This window comes from Neltuma alba, unplaced genomic scaffold (genome assembly GCF_004799145.2).
Source record: "Neltuma alba isolate B1F8T4 unplaced genomic scaffold, ASM479914v2 tig00011202_pilon, whole genome shotgun sequence".
Classification (NCBI taxonomy): domain Eukaryota; kingdom Viridiplantae; phylum Streptophyta; class Magnoliopsida; order Fabales; family Fabaceae; genus Neltuma; species Neltuma alba.
The window spans coordinates 122,566-146,196 of record NW_021635926.1 but is presented as its reverse complement, the minus strand read 5'-3'; the positions used below and the strand labels follow the sequence as shown (position 1 = coordinate 146,196).

The following is a 23,631-nucleotide window of genomic DNA, read 5'->3' as shown; positions in this document are numbered from 1 at the left end:
AAAGCTGCCTTCTAATATTCAAGCCCACTGCAAATATTGAGCAGCTACTTGGGTTCAGGCTTCAAGTTTAGTCATGAAAGATGATACTCTCTCTGGTTCTAAATATAAAATCTATTTTATAATGTAAATTACACTACAAAATAAGTCTTATATTCAGGACCGGAGAAATATAACATCAGTAGGGGGAGAGAGAGAGGAGCAAAACATGGGACAAATGTACTTATTTTGCCTAAAATATTAATTATATATTTACTATATATGTATTGCATTGGTTAAATAAAATAGTGTGTTTGACTGTTTTCGGTGACTTTTTAAAAATTCGTCCTCCCCCCAGAAAATGTTGTAAAATATGCAAGTAATATAAAGCGTTATGAGTGTTGCATAATACAACCTATTTTTCATACTCCGTGTCACACACTTAAATAAACATAAATTAATTAGCATAATTAGGTATTATTATAAGTTTAACAATGAAATTAAATTTATGGTTTTAGACATGAAATAAGTAAAATTGAAGTAACACTTAAAAAAAAGGTTTTTTTTTTTACAAGACTACTTTTTTAGGAAAAATAAGACAATATTATACTTGGGAATATTTTGGTCACCTTTTGGTCTCAAGTAAAACCCATCTATATTTTATATTAAAGAAAGGGGCGCCATATAATTTTTAAATTCTCTCTAAATCCACAGATAAAAATGATATAAACCTTAATTATTTCTTTTATTCATGTCTTATCACAAAACTAATAATATAATATTTAAATCTAGTTACTAGTAATATATTATTATTATTCTTATTATTAAATAATAAATGGCAAGAGGTGGGCCAGTGCCAAAGATAAGACTTGACGCAAATACAAGTTGAGGTTGATGGCTTTCCATATCAATGAAACCTTACTTTTTGCATGGAATCCTTACTTGCTAGTTGCCTTTATCCTACCACCTTCTCATTTCATTCTCATCAACACTCTCATTCTTTAATTTATTTAATTCTCTTTAGCCTTTTTTCAATCCATAACTTTTTTTCAAAAAAACTGGAAAAAAAATGATTGTATTCACCGTCAACATTAAATGCACCAAGTCAACATCTACCTCTATCTTATCATCATCAAAATTCAAAACCACTCAATCCCTCCCCCCAAAACAAAAAAATAATCTCCATTTTCTCCCACTGATTATCATAGTCCTCAAGATTAGGGCTTCATTTGATTTATTAGATGGGTGAGCCGTACGATATACTATACGAATCCGATAAAGTAATTATAGTTTACTCCACTTCATTGAAAAAAAAAATTATAGTTTACTTCACTGTAGTTCGAAAGGAATTAGTCTGCCTTTATGTAATTTATCGAGGTGCGTTGATCATTCAATTTTTTTATAATATATATTAATATGTTCCGTTAATTTTTTTATAATATCTTGTTGCAAATTATAATATAAAACTAAAGGTAATTTATATCTGAATCATTTTATAGTACTTTCGTAACTATTAGTCTTCAATTCAGTGAGACACAATCTGAAAATAAGCTTAAAGGGTCACATATGATGATTATTCACATAATTATTATATCTGTTAAAGGGTAATGCAAACACACACACGCCCAACAGTAAATTCGAGATATATTTACGTATGACTCATCCTTCTTTCTTTTTCTTCCAGTGAACCCGTGAGTCATATACGAATAATTTTGATTATATATGAATAATTTTGATTATGATAGTAATCGTGTAGTGAGGGATGGAAAGAGGGGAGACTGTAAGAAACCATGGCTCCCCAAGTTTTTAATTTTTTTTTCCCGACCTCCTAAGATTTATATGACTTTTTTGTATTATATGTACCTTTAAATCTCGATCCTCCTAATTTTTAAATTCAGGCTCCATCCTAGTGCTAGAGTAGCAGTAAAGCAGTTGAATTAAGGGCTAATAAAAGTAGGTTTAGGGGGTATTATCATTTATAAAGAAGAGTTAATTAACAGATGAGATTTCATAATCGTGAATAGCATGTGCGAAAAGCATATGAGCCATATATGAAATAATAGTGCATTTCGCGGTGGCGATATCTAATTCCAAAACCAAGCACGAAATGATTCCATATTTCATAAAGTTGATTTGTAATCTTTCCTTAAAAGGGAATGGCGCAATTAAAGGGGTATTTAATTCGTGTGGTTTTAGGATAATGATTCCTTTAAGATGATAGCAAGAAATGGTCCCTTCAAAGTCATCAGCTAGAAGGCACAAGAGAGGGATAGATATAGCTACTACTTAGCTATATATTGTGTGTGAGGGAGACTCTGTTGTCTGTTTGTTTAACCTCAAGGTTATGGAATATGCTTAATTATTTTAACTGTGTCTTATCATTAACCCCACCTTCAGAAAATGACGCCCATGCGTGCTCACAAATATCTTCAAGACCCTTTTCGACAGATTATAATTTTAATCAATTAACAAAGAAATCATCTTAATTTCTCGATCAGAAATAATTATTTTTAATCCTTCAGCTTTCTTTCATATATATGTACCATCCCCAAACAAGCTTTCTGTGATTGGTTGCTGATTTGAAAATTCTTTTGAATCTGTATTTAAAGCTAGTGACAACCACTAGTAGTGGTACCTCTCTCTCTCTCTCTCTCTGTGATATATATGTTAGCCGCATGTCACGTTCATTAGGTTAAACAGTGAAGGGTGTGAAACTTTCTGCAGATGAGGCCACTTCTAAACTATATATATCTGTGAGGAGTTTACGGATTTGGGTTGACGGTGGTGACGAGAGGGATAATAAAGAGATAAGGTATACCTAGAAGGGAAATCATAACAAGACAAGCCAAGATCTTTAACAATAAAAACCTGGAAAAAATATGACAAATTTATTTTTGTATTTCTCCGGTGAAGGTGAATCAACTTATTGCTCAAGCATGGAAAACGTGTGGGCCAGCAAGAAATTCATTTAATTAACATAAAAGATACGAGAGATATACACAGGGAGCAGGAAGGATTGATGATGATATTAATGTTAAGCATATATGCAATTAAAAAGGCTTGATAATTATTTATTTATTTTTATTCCAAAATATTGTAGAAACCGAACACTGAATATAAAACACAGGTTGTAAGATGTCTCCCAAAAATCGAAATCAGAAATCAGAAATAAGAACATAAATGAGATCAAATTACTGCACGACGCCTATATTGATATATGCCAGCGCCGTTATGTGGTGGTAATTATTACACAACAAACGAATAAATATTCCATATTTATATCAGAAAGTTTATGAATCCAAATATGTTCTATAGAGAACATTAAGAATATAATTTGCACCAATAGAGTTCACCAGTATATAGGATCTCTGTACAAATTAAACTTCTCCATTGTATTTGAATCCTAAGAGAAGTATATAAATGACAGCCCATACCTCTTGGTTTTGGTTTTCAAACTTGTTTTTACTGTTGAAGTTTTGTACATGGAGATGCATAAAACCCTCAATATATTTCTTTACAAATATGTATATCAATAAAACAACCAAATATACCTATATGTAAATCTGCATAATCAAAGCTATATATATAATTCTGCCCAATTATAAAAACAATATCCACGGCCTGACCTTATGGTGCAATAGTATACTCCAGCTTGCAGCTACATCACCAATTGTTGAAGAAGACTAATGTCAATCAATCTCTGAGATCGTCAAACTGATTGCTTCCTTCCAAACTCCTAAAACAAACCCAAATCTCAGTAACCCCATTAAGCAATTCTCCAAATCGCTTTACATTCGCAATCATATGTACCATTACGAGCTTCATTAATCTTTCAGCTCTCTTAAGCATACCAATGCATTCCAGGAATTTGATACTGTGTCCGAAACATTCCATCTCCCACAGATCCCACCATTGAAGGAGTCTGTGGAAGCTGGTTTAGCAGAGAAGCAATGGAACTAGCTCCAGCAGTAGTAACCCCGCCACCTCCGCCGCCGCCACTGCACCCGCCATTCTCATTATTGTCAAAGCTCAATCTTTTCGAGGAGCTTCCGGCCAAATCCTCATCCGGGTTCCAATACAGCGATGGGAGTGTTCGTTTAGAAGGCAGGGTTGTAACAGAAGTAGTAAGGTTTGAAGAGGCCATAGGAGGGACCAGACTAGGAAGGTCAGTGTTCATTCCATTGTTGTTGTTGGCGGCGACAACCCCTTCGAGTAGGTTATGATCGTTGTTAGGGTCTAAAAACAATGATCCTCCTCCGGCGCCGTAGGTTGTCGACATCTTAGAAAGATGGAATCTGGCGTTCATCTGTCCAACGTGGATCGAAGGAGGAACCCCTCCAATCATATCGTCCACCGATGAATCGTCATGGTCCATAGGCGATCTGTGTGTGTTGCTCTTCTTGTATATTCGGCACAGCACCCAGTCATCTAGCTATAAACATAAAACAAGAATCACATAACAAATCACCCATCAAAAACCAGAACTAACAAAAACGCGCGCGCGCACATGCACACACATATGAGAGTCAAGCTTTCAAGATAATTGTGATCAGGAGAAAAAAGAAAGAAAGAAAAAACCACAAGAATAGGTGGAGAAGGTCGTATGCTGAAAACTGAAACAGAACTAGAAAGCATATAGAGAGAGGATCCACCTGCAGCCTTGTGAAATCAGGCATATTAAGATCAGGGATAGAGACCCTATGAGTTTAGATGCAGTTTGAGGTCTGTGATTTCTGAGATGAATGAGAAAGACGCAATAGATTTGAGAGAGGAGGATGATTACCCGGAGAGAGTTTTTCTTGTTGCCCAAGTCACACCCAGGAGGTTTATTGTTAGGCTTATTATCAGCAAGCCTATATTCATGCATGATCCAGTTGGTTTTGATCCCTCTCGGCGGTTTCCCTCCATAGAAAACTAAAGCTTTCTTCACCCCAACCTTCTGGTTTCCATTAGCTGTCAACACGGGCTTATCAGTTCCGGTAGCCTTCCAATACCCAGATGTCGCTGCCCTGTTTGGCCTAGCTCCGTTGGGGTACTTCCTATCCCTCGGGCTAAAAAAGTACCATTCCTGCTCTCCAAACGCTGCCTTGGCTGTCAAAAAATCACGCAAATGAAAAAAGTAAATAAATAAAAGGCAAGGTAAAAAAAAAAACATATCAGTCTACACCAATCAGAATTCAATCGTCAATTCAATCAAACCCAGAAAACATTGATGTTGTTAAAAATCAAATCACATCATCACTTCAGATATTCGACGTATCAGAAAGAATTTAATATTTAATATTTATTTAAATATTATCGTGTACCCTATTGCGTCCTGTATCAATTGTTACTACTGATAAGAATTGGGCGTACCTGGGAGTTCCCACGGATCGAACTTGTAGAGATCAACCTCGGCGATGATCGCGACGGGGAGAGGAGCCGAGGAGGCCTTCTTCTTGAGGTAGTGAACCACGAGCTCTTCGTCGGTCGGATGGAACCGGAAACCCGGCGGAAGATTCGGCTGCTGCGAACCGGTGGACGATTCGGTGCTCTCCATGGGGTTTTGCTTGTGGCCTTCACTGACTCGCGTTCGAGCGGTTACGACTGAAGGTGTGGCTATGGCGACCAGAGACGACCATATTAAAGAGAGAAAAAGAAATGTTTATTTACTCTCACAATATCACTCTCCCCAAGAACTGAAGCCAATTCTTATATGAGGGTGTGAGATAGAGAGTAATCTAGTACAGACGCGCCCACATGTACCTCGTCGGGTGTTGCTTGATGCGCCAGAAGGGAATGGTGTTTTGGTCTTTTCACGAGTGGGTCAGCGATGTGTTTGACCGTAGGACGAGATTAATTGTAAGGTGGCTGAGGAGATGGCTGCGGGTGCAACGGAGGAGGGTGGGGTAGCTGACGGTGACGCAAGCTGGGAACGAGTTGGAGGAGAGGTCGACACGTGTAATTCGAATTGTCGAGAGATTGACACGTGGCGGGCATGGGTGGGACCCACAGAAGAGAACAAAAAGATACCCCGCATTTTCTCTTCATTTCTTTCTTGTTTTTCTGAAATTCTAAATGGGTAATAATAATATTTTTGTTTTTTGGCTCCGTGGGAAAACAAAAGAAAATAACAAAAAGATGGAGGGACAAATTAGGGTGAGGTGATAGGGTGGGGACGAATAACAAAAATCCAATTTTCATGATAAAAAAGATGGTCCCACGGGCCCACTTTCCACTATGGTGAACGGTTAAGCACATCATTAATTCATAATCGGAGTTATGTGGCCGCTTATATGAGTTAAGAATCTTCCTTTGACTAAATCAGGATTTTTTTTTTTCAAATTTTTTTCATTATTTAATAGCTAAAAATCATCAACTATAATCCACTTTTAATCAGGTCCAAAAAAAAATGCTTCGCTTTTAACTCTTCTTTGTTTTTCTAATCAAATATATGCTACACATTTCTTTCCTCCCTCTCGCTTATAATTTTACATTTTTGTAATTTATTTTTTCAAGAAAACAATTTTTTTTTGCATATATTCAAATCAATAAGATGCTTAATATATTGAAGTGTCAATAAGGTAGATATAAGGATTTTTTAACAAAAAAAAAAAAGAGGTACTAGTCATAATTCAACCGAATAGATATTTAAATTACTCTTTCCATTTTAAAGTTTGCAAATTGAGAGCAAGCCTTCACGATATTGGAGTATATGGAGACTAAGAAGGGTATATATATTTATTAACACTTAAACTTCTTTTACAGATGTAATTAATATTTAATATTAGCTCAAAAGAGTTCAATTTATAATCTCTCTGTATTCTATGAAAAAAGGAAAAAAATCATGCTTAATTTACAAAATAAATATAAAATATCGTATGACATATGAAGACAATTATTAACATATCCTTCTCGGAATAAAATCTAACAACAAAATTTCAGAGGTCATTGTTTAATGGGAGAATTACATTCAAGTTTCACATAAGAGAAATAATCACTACAAAGTCCCAAGTAACAACTTGAGCAGCCTGTAATAACAAGTCCTACAGTGAGAATGACAACCTCTGAGACTTGTTTTTTAATTACGTGGGACCTCATCGTAATTCTTCCTTGTTTAATTGAGTTTGGAGATTATGACAAGTGACTTGTTTCCATTATTTTATTTCCATCTCTATACATGGCCCTAATCTAATTAAATAGCCTATGCCCCAATTGACTTATATTCAACACTAAAGAATAATACAATCCACTTTCTTATAATTAGTACTAAATGAGAAGGCGTTTGAGTTGGAAAATCAGTACATCTGAATAATTTTTACTTTTCAACTCTGTGAATTTCAAGCTTACATTTCTTGAAGTAAATTTCCCCGGTTAGTTCAAACTGGAATTTAATCAAACATCGAAATTAAAATCAACGTATAGGAGTTACTCAACCAACTTTTATTTAGAGTTCTTTAGTTTCATTAATTTCCTAATACCGGTCTAGTTTCACCGGTAGGAGTAATTTCTGTTGGGACAAAGAAAAGTCTTACTGTAAGAGATTTATATTAAAACACTGAAAGTAATCACTTGACCCAAAAGAAAAAGGACAAGAAAGAATGATAATTAAATATTAAATTGGTCTGTACTAAATTTAGGGAATTTTTGTTGTTGAATTCAATCTTATTTTAGGCATGAAATTTTAGCTAATTTTTTAGGTCATATACTTATTCGTGAAATATCGAAGAAAAAGAAAAGGAAATGAAAGAAATATGAGGCCTATAGATGCGTGAGAAAATAATGGTCCAAATCAGAACGGGTGGAGGATAATAAAATGAAGATAAAGGGATAAATAATGAAGCACGAGTGTGGGGTCCACATGTTAGCTCGCTGGTGAACCAGGGGGTCCCATTGGAAGTCACTTCCTATGACTCCTTTTACATCATTCAAGTCCAGCGATCAAAATTGTGAAACCCTAGACTCACATTAATTTCCCCATCACCAAAATTATTTCAATTATTGCAAGATATTCTTCTGGTTATATTTATGGGACAGAAAGAAGAAGAATTTTTTTACCCTATTTATAAAATAAAAGGAAAAAATTTGGATATAATTTTATTTTTTATTTATTATTATATTGACTTTATTCTCATGAAATATAATACATATTAAATAGGGATAAAATTAAAAAGTTAATGAATTTTAAATAAGAACTAATGAAGTTTAAATTTTTTCTTAATCTATGTGAAACATGTGAGAGTGACTTATAAATGGAATTATAAAAATATGAATGACATGTTATATAAATGTACACTATACATGTTATAAAAGAGGTTAAAGTGTACATTTATCCTAAAAAATCTTACTGAAAAATATTGAGTGTTTGAAAGTTTTTTTTAGGTTCAACGTTACTTTAAAAACTTAAAACTATAGCAATGTTATGCTTTACCATTCAAAACTAATAGTAATTGTTAAATTATCAATATTAATCATTAACCTCTTAACGGCGGGATCAAATTGTTATGATTTTAAGTTTTCAGATAAATTTATACCTTAATCTTATTATATATAGTAACCATACAGTAATTAAATTTAAATAAAAATGACAAAGCATGTTTTCACCATGCAAGTAATTAAATTATCAATATTTATAAAAAAACAAATAACTAAATTACATGAATTGAAGAAGCATAGTTAAAAATTAATAGACGTGTTTGGGATTTGATTATATATCAATGACGCTAACAATAGAAAATTTTTCAATTAATGCAGAGGACAATAAGTACTACACCCATCCTATTTATAATGTGGAGAGAGATTATTTTCTTTGATCTTAATATATACTCGTACTTAATATGGTCACCTCAATAAGCTTAATAGTTCTTGAATTTCTTAGTTCTCACTCATTTCTTTGGACCCTCTGTCGCAGTCCCTGTTATTATTACAAGATCCCTTTCAAAAAACGTTCTTAATTCTTTTTATATAAAGCATTTGATTTGATAGGGTAATAAATATTTTTTCATGCCTGGTACTAAGAGCAATAAGAGGGTAGAAATTAACATAATATTAAAGTTTAATGTAATTAATACATATAATATTGGAAATTACTTAAATGTTATGATAAATTTAATAATTTTAACTTTTTTTATTATTAGTTCAATTAGAATTTAGAAGTGACTAATATATAAGACTGTAAAGAGTATTAACTAGGAGTGAAATTTTAAAGTTATTAAATTTTAATGTAGAATTAGAATTAATGAGATTTAATGGTTGTTTTGGTTTTAGTAAAACATGTTAGAAGAATTTTATAAATGGGATTGAAATAGTGGTTGTTCCTTATAGTTTACTCTCATAAAGAAAGCCGGTGGTGGTACTATTTACGACTTATAAATATTCTAATTATTATAGATTTTATTTTATATTCGTAATGTCACTTATTAGACTCTTCATTATTGATTGAACCCAAATTGAGTTCTCCCCCTATTTCAAAACTATTGTAACTTAGAATTTCATATTATTATTTTTAATTTATTTTTTTTCCTTTATTATCTCTTAATTTTATATCAATAAAAAATGAGTAGTACAAAAGTGAGTGTAAGGACATTTTGATGAAATATAATTAGATGCAAAAATTAAAAAGAAGTTAGGAATCGTTGGAAGCTTTTGTAACATTAATAAGACTATTCGCAAACCTTATCAAGAGACTGAGATTCCATTCACTTTTACACAGCATATCAGTGTGAGATAGATAGATTTAACACCTCACCAACTAAATTCGAATTTCCTCATAGAAAGCGGACGTCAGGTTGTGAAATGTGAGGGCTTAATTAATTACAGTGTTATTCTCTAAACAGAATAATTAGCTGTTGATATTTGGCTGGTGTGTTAGAGAGAGAATGGCCTTATTCCCTTTGACCAAAACCCTAATCTCTCTCTCTCTCGCTCTCACGCACTATGGTAGAAGCAATAGTACCCAATGGAAGGAAAAATTAGTTTCAATATTAATTTAATTTTTCTTTTTAATGACGTCTAATTAACCTTTAATAAGGCATTGTCTACTGGTATATCTGGACCACAAATGTGTCCATATTATCCCAAATTGCAAACTCAAGGATCAGGAACCTTATCAGTACTTTAACCCTAATTAACTTTTCACACTCATTCATTTCTGTATCAAATCTTTCATTAATTTTGCAATTGCCTGTTCAATTTGACACTTTTATTTTTGTCATCTTGCATACATGTGTGTGTGTGTACACATGTTCTGACGAAAGACCAAAACTAGGAGAAGTACATAGATGTTTTTTTTTTTAAAAGAAAAATTCAGATATCTTGTTTGGTCTAATTTTGTTTTAATTTCAATTTCCAACAGTTAGTCATATTTAACACAAGAAATTTTCAATTTTTTAAAATAATCAATTTTATTTATTGGAATACATGGGATGTGAATGAAAAAATTTCTAGTTTTACAAAAAAAATATGTGGGCAGACTAAGTATAACTTCTGTCAACTGACACTAATCTCTTTTAGTGCGTATTCAGAGGGAGAAAAAAATGTATCTCTTCAAACTAGGTTTGCTTTATACATGAGTTGGAAATAAAATGATAATTCAAATTAATATAGTTAATGACGTGAGGAAAGGTTAAGATGACCAAGTGTGCATGTGTGTGTGATTTGATTTAGAGACCTGAAGGTTATTTGTGAAATAATAAGTCAAGCCTTTAGTTTCAATTAAGTCGAGCCTTTAGTTTATGACATGCTGTTAATTGTCTTTAAACTTTTCTTAAATTTCATTTTTCTTCTTTTTAAGTTTTTTTTTAAATTTAATCATTAACTTACTCGTGAACGTTGGTTGCACAAAATGAGACTAATCAATCAGCTTTCCCATCTCTTGTGGAAAACCTAACAGCACCTTTATACTTTTACATTATAAAACACAGAAAAGGGTAATATTGAACATGTGACGATGATCACATCTAGATAACGACTGCTTTTTCTTTCTGATTTTAGATTTCCCCCCTTTCTTTTATGGGTTTTTCTCTTTGAACTGTGGTTGGCCTAATCAAAGGACTAGTAGAAATGAGTAACTGCAATTAGTACATGCACGTTGTTGACAAACATGTAATAGTTGAAGCAACAATGTATTATGAATATTGAAACAAAAATGACAAACATCAAGATTGCCACTAATTTCTTCAATTATTGACAGATCTTAGTCTATCACAAAATTTTCATCATTAAATATAGGTATCTTTCTGTTGGAGACCTATTCGAGACACTATTAGATGTTAAGTATATGCGCATCTTCTAACAAAGATTTGAACAATTACTTTTCATATTGTGAGGACTAGTCCTTTTCACGAGGCTTATTAGTTAATCACCATTGGTTTAAATTCAATTTTTCTAGTATAGCAACTTTTGATAATGTGAGCTCCATAGTAACTTTTAGATCTATGTTTATCTTTCTTTATACTTTTTGTGAAGTAGAGATCCGAATCATCATTTTAGTTTTTTTCCCTTTAATTCCCATCTTTCCAAAGTTTTGTTTTCCAGTTGTTCAAATTTCACAAAATATTCAAAGAGTTTCATCTTATCCAGTCTAAAATCCTAACCGTCCATTTCATAGCCTGGCCTTCTTGGACTCCAAACAATAGATGACTGAGATCTAAGACATGACAAAACTGAAGAAATTCGATGACGCACTACAATATGTTGATAGGAACCAAGTTTTAGAGGGGAAGAAAGCCAGAAAATGATGCTTAATTCCCTCCTTCAAATACTGTAACAGTGTTTGCAAGGGATTTCGTGTGATGGAGACTTATTACTCATGGCTTTCTGTTAGCTTGCGGAGTCATCCATCCTTCTCATACGGCCATAAGTTTGGCATCTCACACTCATTTTAATCTCTCTGTCCACATCACAATCAAACACGCACGCTTCCCTAAAATGACAAAGCTCTCAAACCGATCTCTTTTCATCCATCTCATCCTTTTGAATTTTCTAAATCATCTTTAATTTATGCATCATGATGCACCATTATTCTGTAACTCACCAGACGATGAAGCCCTTTCGGCTTGGCCTTTGAATAATAATAATAATGACAACTAGTGTGTCTTTCAAGGAAAGTACATGGAGAAAACTGGATGATAGATATCCATTGAAGGGCCGGGGGTTAATTAAGGAGTTTCTTCCAATATTTTTTTTTGTTCTTTATATTTTTCTGATTTATTTAGAGAATTCTAAAGCTAAAATTTCTCCTAAGCAGCTGAGAATGTTTATTTAACCTGCAGGTATTGTCTCCTCGCTCGTTTAAATCTACTATCAAAATAAATACACTAATTAATAAACTTATATCAGTACATAAACAACAACAACAAAATAATTATGCCCGTTTGGTTCAAAAAATCATAAAGAATGTAATAGGAGGAAATCTAATGTAAATAAAATTACATGATTTTTGTTTGGTATACTATAAAAGAATCACGGAATGAAATTTATATTTTGCTTACAAAGATTTAAACTGAATGCAAAAAGATTTTTTAAAACTTTATCAAGTTAAAAAAGAGGTTATAAATATCTAAATGTTGATTTATGAAGGGTATAGATGTCCATGCACCGCGTCATTTAAGCTTAAATCCAAATTACACAGCCAAAGTTATGTAATGGAAATTACCTGAGTTATTGTAATCTGTTGTAATCAAAATTACATTGGATTGCTTTACTATGTCAAATCAAACACGTGAATTAATTAGCATAATACTACCCTCACTTGTTTATATAAGAGCTAATTTGACATTTAATTTGATTAAAAATATAGAATTCCAATTAATTCACTTTGCTTTTTATATTTATCTATTTTTTTCAAAGTAGTTCTTGTAATAGTTATACATGTTAAAAATTTCAACAAATAGTTATTCTAACTAATACATATTATTAACAAAAGTATTTTAGAAAAAAATAACACATATTTATTACAAATAATTAACTTAATAAACTTTTCTTAATATGCTTAAATTAGTTAACTAACTCTTATGTTAAGAATCAGAAGCAGTACATCAACTTTAGATATTCCGAAATTGAACCACATGTAAAGTTCCAACATCACCAACACAAAAAAAATATATATTGAAATATATAAGTCTACGGACATCCACACACCCTATTGCAAAAAGGAATGTGTGGATTGAAAGAAGGGGAAAAAATAGAAGATTTTCTTCATTTATATTCTTCTTGTCTTCAATATAAGACCTATTTTGTAGTACAATTTACACTACCAAAATGAGTTTTATATTAAAGGATTGGAGGGAGTATTAATTATAAGATTGTTTAAAAACTAAATTCAAGAAAATATAAATCAAACGCATTTTATTCCTTTTCGTTTTCCGCCATTCTCTGTCAATCCAAAAATGCCCTAAAGTTCCATCACATGCCCATTCGCTCAACAGCACGTCGGTTTTATCAGTCAATTCCTAACGTCCAACCTACAAAGCTAAGCCAGAATTGTTCTTTGACATATAATCTATGGCGATTTGAAAATATAAAATTGTAGTAATAATCCTAATTAATGACAGATAATTACATTTTACTACCAAGTGACTTTATAGTCTCATGAATGAATAGTGAACAACGATGACTGGTTATGTAAACTTCTTCTTCCTTATCTGATTTGAAATGCAAGCTACCTTTGAAACTTATTTGTCATTATATATTGAAAACATCGATCAAAATGGTCCCAATAAAACAAAATGTAAATATTTGTGTGGATTAAATTAATTTAAGCTTATCTAAATATCAAGCTAGCTAGCTAGCTAGTCGAATTTATCAAAGTTAAGGTGGTTTTTTCTTTTTGCACGTGGATCATATTAATGTATAAAGCCGCAAAATGATGCTTGCACGCATAAGGTAGCATGGAGGCATATCTAATCCAAAATTGTCATAAGTGTTATTTTTTTCTTTTCTAAATTCTGCTTTCAAACAAAATAGCAATTAAGTTATCTGCAGTTAAATTTTGGTTTAATTTTTTCCCCGGGATCAAGAATATATTTTTTCAAATTTATTAGAAGTACTAATTAATGTGTTTCTTCTCTCAATGTAACTCGTCGATTTTCTTATGGGGCCTTCAACTTTTGGAAGTTTATTCACTATTTTCCTGCGCAAACTTTGGACTCGAAATAAATTTTGGCTATTCAAAGCTAGAAAAATAAGCTTCTAAAATAATATTGGTAAAGTCTTGAAGGATTTTTGAGTTCGAGCGCTGGCACAAGAAGATGTAGAGAATTTAGATTTTAGACTATAAATAAATCAACATATATTAAAAAAATTATAATTCTAATACTATTTGTAAAACAATGTTATGCTTCTTAATATCATTTTTAAAATTTGTCTTTTAATAATTAAAAAAATTGCTAGTTTATTTTGTCCATATACTTAAAACATACTTATGTACCACTAATTAATAAGAACAACTGAATTTTAAAGAGTTCATAATATTAATGACAAGAGTTTGTTATAAGATAAATTATATGTAAAAATCCACCAACTTTAATTTCATCGGAAACAAGCGCCTTAACTACTATATGAAATTGCTACTTAATTAGTTTTTTCCGTTAAAGATTTATCTTTATAAAACGTCTTTCCCCTCAATATAATGGTTCTCCAAATATATATATAAAGCTTCTCAATTTAATCTTGCAGAATAATTTCCACGTACAATGCAAAAACGCTATTTTGCATAATTATTAACTTATATTTCAATGCATCAATTTATAGGCAATACATACATACATACATATATATATGTATAGCCTATAAAATAGCCTGAATTATCAATCACAAGCGTTGGTCTTAATAAAAAGAGGTATGGTGATTTAAGATAATATTTAAACCCATCCCAGTCAAACAGTAACTATTTTTGCAAAATCAAATAGTTAAGACAAATGACTAATTAGCTTAAAATTAAAAGCAAGCATTAGTCTAATGATGAGGTTAAATGACATCCAAGCAAAACATGCACAGACGTGGCCAAAGCAGGTACCAACCATATTAACCAAGAAAACTCTAATTACTTTTGTCAATTTAACTCTTTTGACTCATTTTGGCACGATGTGATCTGAGTGACCAGGAAATTAGCGTAAGAGAAATGAAATTACAATAATATGCAATAATTAATGCTCCAAAAATGCAATGTACTTATTTATTTTGTGTCATTTTCATATCTTAAAGGGTACACTAAATCTGAAGATAGAACAAAGGGTGATTTGGTGAGTCATCTAATAAGAGAGCTTAAGAAAGGCAATCAGGGTTATGGAAGTGGCATGCCTTTGCTTAGCCCTAAAAAGAAAAATGAGAGAAATTTGCGAGTTAGGGTTGCTTTCACAATTTTAAAGTCAATTAATTATTTTTAATATAACATTGTTTGCAAATGCAACTCACTTGCCTCTTTTTGAAACAAGACATTTCACTATTAGTTAATCAGAGCAAGCTACACCACAATCATGAGATTGAACTATTGGTGCATGTCACCAAAATATATAATCTTTTGTGCTGATTATAATTTTTTCAGTGAATTATTTAATTTTTAAATGAAAATTGATATATTAAACTTCTTATTATAAAGGTATCATGATGGCGAGTATGAATTGGGATTAGTCATATGATAGGACAAAAGTTGAAGGAAACTAGTAAGTTCGTATGCGATAGGACAAAATTTATGCCTGATGTATGTTAGTAAAGAAAGACTAATTGCATCAAGATTAACAATTATAATATTTCACTTAGTAATATTGTTAATATTGCATGTATAAGGAAAAAAAGTTAAGAGTAAGCTCACTTGATTGGTTTGATCATGCGGATCATCGCAAAATAGTTTCATTAAAATTGTAATATTAGATTGTTAGAGATATATTAAAAGTTGATTCAGCACGACGATCAAATTAAGAGATAATGAACTTATTAGATGACAACGTTTTTAATTGGTTTCAGAGCCTTAATTTGTTTCCCCCTTAGTCCCTTTTCTAGCTCTGGCTTGGTTAACTGGGCGTCTAAGCATTAAAACCTTAATTTTATTTGTGTCGTGTTTTGGTTAATAATATGAATGTAAAGGGGCGTTTAGTTGTAGATCTTGATGAATAATTAAAATAAAATTTGTGTTAGGGTCCAATCCTGCTTACCTGATAAATTAAGACCTATAGATATAGAGTTTCTTAGCAATTGTAATATTATGTAGCACAATTATATTGAGGTTTTAAAAATGGACATTTCAAAACTCTTTCTTCTAGAAGATAGCCTAATTATACCTTGTTCCCTCTAATTGTGTGTGCATGTGTAATCATGATCATTGTTTTAGAATAAATTTAGCACTTCGAGAAAAAAAGACTTAGCTAACAACCTATTATAGACACTATCTAGTCATGTTAGCATAAGCTCCAAGTAATAACGCGCATGCATCCAATTATTATTAATTAGTTTTATATATACTATGTTAAAAATAAACTTGATCAGCGCTTATTTTTGATATTAAAGTTAATGTTTTCCAAAGCACTAATTGTATAACCACTTGTAATTAAAAGGAATTGACGTCCCCTCTCGAAGGCAACCATGTTTGATTGTCGGGCACTAAATATGGACACATGTTAGTAAGAATTTAAACACTGACTTGTCACTTCTTCCATTAGATCTAACTTTCATTAGTGAAATAATGAAGAGTTGAAAAATGAGAACTCACAATTACAGAGTACAAACACGTCAACTGCGGTCCAATGTTTTGAGAAGGGGAAAGAAAGAAACAAACATAGTTTATTGTTGGACTTCTTACAAATGTTCGAATGTTTTGAGAATGAACCAGCCCAACTTCAAGCCCAGCCCAGATGATAAAGCCTCGCAGACCCATGCTTTTCTTCTGGGCTTCGTAAATCTATTCAATTGGTTAAATATGATGTCGTTCGGGATCTTTATATTTTTGGAACAAATGAACGAGGATCTTTAATTGAGCGTGTATTTGAACCTAAATTTGCGATTTGAAATTCCAGCCCAAATTATAATCACATTAAATAAATGACGTTATTTCACAGCAACATAATGATAAAAACATACTAATATGTTACTAATAGTAATTTCATTACTATTGTTATAGAGTTTACCACGCAGCTTCTAAATTTTAACATGAAAACTTCTATTAACATGCAACATCGATAGGTAGACTTTTTCATTACTGAAGCTCCTTTGAAAAGTCTGCAAAAATCTACAGAGAAAATTAATAGAACAAAATAACGCAACGTCCTTTGGTTTGGAAGTTGTTAACAATTTTCAAGAACTGTTGTTACTTAAAAAGCGTCAATTATCTTATTCATTCTCGTCGTCATCATCTTCTTCTTCTTAATCATGTGAGCCAGATTTGCGACTACTGAAACAAATATTTGACATAACGAAGTACAATATATGAATAATGGTGGCTGAGTGTTTCTACTAGATTCAGCCAAAAATTGAAAAACCTAACTAAAATCATTTTTCAGATTGAACGTTCCAACTTATTGCTTCTTATCTTAGTCTTCCACTAAAATGATTCATTGAATATCTCCGATTCCCTACTTCTTTCTCCTCCATTGCTAAAAAACGAGGACCAAAATTTTCACGCCTTCCACGTTCTGGAATCTCAACTCAATGCTAATCTGCCAAATGTTAGCCCAAATCACCCCCCCCCCCCCAAATTATTTACACCAACTGAAAATGAAATCTATTCAGTGTTGAGATCCGAACCCAATCGCCTGACCCGGGTATCTGAATCCATATGGGTCCATAGAGTTCGAGAATCCCATTCCCACGTTCGAATTCGGCTGAAAGTACACGCCGGAATTCCCGACCCGGTTCCTCGCCCGCTTTGAACCTCTTCCTCCATTGAGTTCCCAAGCTTCTCCACCGGTGCCGGCGTTGTCAAGCCCGTCTGGCAGAGCTGAGAGACCGAAGGGACGTAAAAGTTCATTTCCCCGGTTGTAATTCACCATCCCCTGAGCCTGACTTCCGGGAACGAAGTCGGGTGCTGAGTTAAGTACCGCCGGGTTAGCCCAGTCCCCAAGATTTCCGGCGCCAAGGTTATGGAAATTGAGCTTCTCGTCTTCTGGTAGCGCCTTGAGCGAGTTCATACGCGGCAGGGTGAAGCTTCGGTCCTCGATCTCCGGCAATGATTCGAGCATGTCGTCCAAGTGGGACGATGACGACGGAGAAGACCGGTTGCTGTAGCTGTATTCTTTGCTCGAAACGCTTGAAAGCATATTCTTCTCGGCGCTCGAGTTCTTCTTATAAATTCGACACAGAACCCAATCATCAAGCTGCATCGTCACAAAATCCAACAGGAATAAGAAACGTTTCAATAACAGAAAACAGAGTATTCTCTGCCAAAAAAACAGAGCATGTAATTATGCGAAAAGATTGTACCCTGGAGCTACCATTCTTCCTTGAATTGTCGAGAAGGCGATACTCGTGCATGATCCAATTGGTTTTGGTGCCTTTGGGTGCTTTTCCTACGTAGAAAACGAGAGCTTTCTTTATGCCAACCTTCCGGCCTTCGGTGGTAATGATCTTATCCGTTCCGGTGGCTTTCCAGTATCCAGAACCAGCAACCCTATTGGGTCGAGACCCGTTAGGGTACTTTCGGTCTCTGGGGCTGAAAAAAATACCATTCTTTCTCACCGAAAATCGCTTTGCCTGCGTAATTAGCACCAAATACATTCAATTTAGCAAAAAGAATAATCAGAACAACAACAGATTCGTTCAAAGATAAGGGAATAGGTAATTACTCGGTAGGACCCAGGGATCGAACTTATACAAGTCGATCTCACCAATAATTTGCAGAGAGAAATGGTGGCCAGCTACTTTCCGGCATAGATACTGAACTAGAAGCTCCTCGTCGGTAGGGAAAAACCGAAAACCCGGGGGCAAACTCAGTTGGGCACGCGGGTCGGTCGCTGGAACTCCCATTCTCACACATACACGATGAAGATGATCGAAGGAGAAGAAGCTCGAACTCTTCAGAATATTTTTTTCCCCTTTTATTTCTTTGATCAAATAATACGAAGGATGTTCCGATGTGGTCGTTATTTATACAGGGACACACCCACCGAGATAAGTACGGTGATCTTTGTCTCACTCCCGTAAGTGAGCCCCACACCAGTTATAAGCTAGTCATAGCTCGACACGTACCCCAGTTCCAAAAATACGACGCCACCATGTGACCGACCTTATCTGATACTACGATTTACGGCGGTTCAATGCACATACTACTACCTGTCAAGGACACAATGGTGAATTTCCCCTTATCTCAGCTGTTAAGCCAATTACCCTGCCATACCGGTCTGATATCATGCCACGTCAGAAAAAGGCTATAGTTTGCATTGAAAATGAATGAAGAAAAAAAGCGAGTGACAGGTTAGTGTGGACACGTGTCGGTGGGAGGGGAGGGTTCTAGAAGGTTTAAAAGAGGCCCGTGTGTGGTTTGGGAAATTCGTTTTTCACGCATGGGTTTGAAGCACGTCGGCACCGAGGAAGGGCACGTGTCCAGGGGAGAGAAGGAGAGTTAGGCCGGAGGTATGGAAAGAACGGGGGGCTGGTGGGTGGGAGCATATTTTGGTGACACGTAGCAGCTAAAGTACACTTTTTTGGCTCTTTTTCTTCTTTTGGCGTAATAATCCCTTTCTTTTATAAGCTGATTAGGGTTTCTTTCACTCATCAACCTCCAACGAGAAGGCCACAAGTATGTCAATGCATTGAAGTATTAATTAATTAATAATTGTGTTATTTTAGCAAGCTGACATAAAATTAAAAAATTCAAATGAAAAATAATTATTATACTTTTTCCTTTCTTTTTATAAGCAACGTTGGATTTTTTTATGCAGAAAAATTAGTTAAAATTAGTTAATATCATTATTTATGAAAGAGAGAAGATATAAAAAGGAGAATAAGAAAATTATTATAATAAAAAAATTATGAAAGAGAAAAAATGTGCAATAACGAGAAATAATATTTGCAAAATGAGATAATAAACATATTGAATATTAAATTAAGTAATTAATTAGGATAAAATAAGAAATTTGCTAAAAAAAATTAAGACAATTTATAAGTATTACTTATATTTAAGAAAAAAAAGAAAATAATATTATTACTTATAGAAAAGGACGTAAGGAATATTATAATAAAAAATACATGGCTTTGATTTTTCAGAAAAAATTCCTCGGCTTTGTTAAATAACGATACGCAGGAAATTCAATTAAAAATGGGTCCATTTAGAAGTGACTACTCTTATACTTCTGCGAGATTTTGTTCAATTCAATGCAGGATCAATGAGGATCTTGAATTAGTTCTTAAGGTCAGATCTCACCTTTTTTTAATAGTCTAATGCAATTGGTGCTTCAAAAAAACTATACTCCTCTGATCCTTAACATATAACCCAGTTGTTGAATTGGTATTAGTCATAAATATTAGACTCATTTCTCATATTTATTAATTTTTTATAAATTATCCTTATGGATACTTTCTTAACCATAATCAAGTAGAAAATGAAGAGAAAGTATTAAGAAAGATGATTATGATATTTTAGAAAAAATGTGTCACATTTCTTATAATTAACTAACTTATCTATCTTCTTTAATCTAATCAAATTAGTTAAATGAGTATTATATTAAAGACCGAAGGATTATATCACAAATTATCAAGAGAGATTAACTATAAATAACTACTTTGAGAACACTAATTACGAGAGGGAGTAGCTGATTCATGAGTTAGAAAACATCTTTTTAAGTATTGAGTTGATTCAAGTTAATTCTTCCAACTTCCGAGCCAATTCTCCAAAATGCTCTTTTGTTTTTTTGGGCAAAAAATGCAAAATATTTGTATAATTAAAAATAATTTTATTTTATGTTTTCTACGCGGAAAGAGCATATACCAAGGGAGTAGGGACCTTACAAGAGCTTGGTGTGAGCCGAAAGATAAGGAGGTGACGTGGCCTGGCAAGGTCAATAATTTGGAGGGGTGTGTAAAGAACGGGATTGTTCTGCTCTGATAGCTGACGTTTCAAAAAAAGAGCCCCAAAGATATAGGCGTGCCTTTTTTCGGTCAAAATCCACATTCAAAAGGTACTCCAAAATAAATAATAAGCCGTACGAAATTGGAACGTGGAAGATTTATGATTACCCAGAATAGGATTTATCTCTCTATTTAATTCATTACGTGGCCATGTGATAATTCTTTTAATGCAAATATAGTCTTGGGGCTGCTTGAATCAAAACTCTCAGTTTTTTAACCCAAAAAAATATAGTTTCCGCAATTTAGTCAACTTTATGTATTAATGTACTTATTATCATTAAATATTATTATTTCACTGGCATTGCGTTGTTATTACATCAACTCATGTCATTAATATAATCCATTCTTTTCGGGAGCATATATGTTGAAATCACATTATTGATGTATAAGTATTCCATTCGTGAGTCCGTACTAAAATTATCTGTAAGTAACGACTTTTGAGGTGGAAGCTGGGATATTTGTCTTGTCGTGTTTTTTTTTTTTTTCTTCTTGGTAAAAATATCTTGTCCTGGTTTGTGCCATGAGATCCAACTAATCATGTGAACGCACAAATAAATACTACTTTTTTGAATTCTTACTAAAAAGTTGCCGAATTAACGAGGGGAGAAGATTAAAAATAAATATAACATGATTTAGGTAAAATATCCCAATATAACATTGAATTATATGCTTGTCCGATTCTTAATATAATACCTAATTAAAGAGTTAATATTGGTTTTATATAGAAAGTCTATTTCACAAATTTATCAATTTTTTTCAAATTAACTCTATTGATATTTGTCTCATAATAATTAAGTAGGAGAGAGAGAGAAAAAGAATTACAAATGATGTTTGAGGAGTTTCAGAAAAAAAAATCACATTAACTAATTCAATTAACATATTAATCTATTCAAACTAATTAATTAGTTCTTATATCAATGACCAGAAGAATATTAGTTTATAAGTTAGATAAATTAATTTGGAGAAATTATAAATACAGAAAATAAAATGAACTAATGTATTATATGTAATATTAAAAATTAATTAATTAATTAATTTCTATATTTAGAGCATTTAAAGGGTACTCCTACCTAAACGAGGATTTGAAGGTGAAGGAGAAGCGTTGACGCCAAGTGGGGGAATTTGGAGGGGAAGAAGAGGTTGAGTTAGATGGGCTCCGATCAATTTGGGAAAACAGTGTGATGCGACGACACCTGTCCTTCGTTTCGTCCTTGAGTTTTTTTTTTTTTTGGATTTAATGGTTCGTTGTTCTTATCCTTGACCCAAAGCCTCGTCATCCCTCGACAATCGTATCACTATTCACTATGATCGGAAAGGATCAGCCACTAATGTTGTTCAAAATAAAAATTATTTTTTCCATATTTAAAATCACTAATTTTATACGAAGGAAACATGGTTAAAAAAATTGCATCAAAATGATCTTAAAAAAATATATTTAACAATAACGGCATCTATTTTGTCGGAATCTATTTCTAAATTTGCTAAAATATTAGTTTTTTCTCTCTCTCTTTTTTTTTTCCTTTCAATTTGATCAAAGATTTTCTCCAAGGGCTTGGGGGCATAAAAGGCTTTTGCCTCTCCCAAATTCCAATAAGTACACTTCTCAAAATTTAAATTGGTGTTTTCTTTCTTATAGAGAGGTGATGCTACTTACTACTTCAATTAATAGTTTGTAAGTAAATACTAGCTTGTTCTAATTAATTTGACTTTGCTGCAAGGAGATTCTAATTATTCTTTTCGATGTTTATAAGAAAAAAAACTACTACCTTCTTTTCTTAATATAAGAGTTAGTTGATTAATTTAAGTAAATTAAAAAAATTAGTTATTTGTAATAATTAAGTGTTGTCTTTTCTAAAATATATCTACTAATCAAATATATTGGCTAAAATTATTATCATTACGAAGACTATCTTAAAAAAATAGATAAATATAAGAGACAAAATAGATTGAGATTTTATATTTAAAATTAGGGAAAACCATATTGGAGGTATTTATACTTTTTTTTCAATTTTCAATTTGGTACCTATGTGTTTTTTGTTCTTAACTAAATCTTTAATTTTGCTCTATTAACATCATTAATCCTTATGTAGAGACTAAAAATATCAATAGAACAAAGTTACAAGAACTAATGTTGCTAAAAAGATAAAATTAAATGTTTAATTAAAAGGAAAAAAACATATAGGTACCAAATTAAAAATTGAGAGAAAGTATAAGTACCTTCAATATGGTTTCTCCTTAAAATTAAAATAAAAATCAAATGAGTTCTTATATTAAATATCAGAAGTCATATTTTGACATGATAAACTTATGGAACTCGTGAGGGTGGGCTGAGCCGTCGTTGCCAGGCTTTAGATTTCGAATTTGCCTTTGTTTCTTGGATTGGGGTGGGGGATGGATTCTCCGGTTGAACTTTTGCTGTATCTGTTTTTTATAAGCAAAAAAAAAAAAACTTTGACCTTTTATTTTGGCCAGAAAGAAAAAAATTCTTTGAATAGAAGGCGCAGACATATTGAAGCCTCGGAGAGTCACCGAATTCAAGTTCGATTTGCTTTTTCCGTTCTTAACTTCACATGTTCACCGAAATTCGCCGCCACAAAGCCGGAGGCGCTGAAATATTCGGTC

At 32.8% G+C, this 23,631-nt stretch overlaps 1 protein-coding gene and 1 pseudogene across 2 annotated transcripts; both read right to left on the bottom strand.

Moving 5' to 3' along the window:
• Positions 1-3,417: 3,417 nt before the first annotated feature.
• LOC114762234 (NAC transcription factor 56-like) lies at positions 3,418-5,629 on the bottom strand. 2 transcript variants are annotated; one of them, XM_028951699.1, is made up of 4 exons: positions 5,332-5,629; positions 4,760-5,067; positions 3,787-4,408; positions 3,418-3,712 (listed from the first exon to the last, which is right to left on the bottom strand). In XM_028951699.1, exons 1-3 carry the CDS (start codon positions 5,513-5,515, stop codon positions 3,818-3,820), a joined length of 1,083 nt encoding a protein of 360 aa, XP_028807532.1. In that variant the 5' UTR covers positions 5,516-5,629; the 3' UTR covers positions 3,418-3,712; positions 3,787-3,817. The 2 variants fall into 2 exon arrangements, with proteins under 2 accessions (XP_028807532.1, XP_028807531.1); XM_028951698.1 differs by having other exon boundaries at positions 3,828-4,408.
• An 11,900-nt stretch (positions 5,630-17,529) lies between these two features.
• Positions 17,530-18,994, bottom strand: LOC114762233 (NAC domain-containing protein 72-like; annotated as a pseudogene).
• Between the last annotated feature and the right edge of the window lie 4,637 nt (positions 18,995-23,631).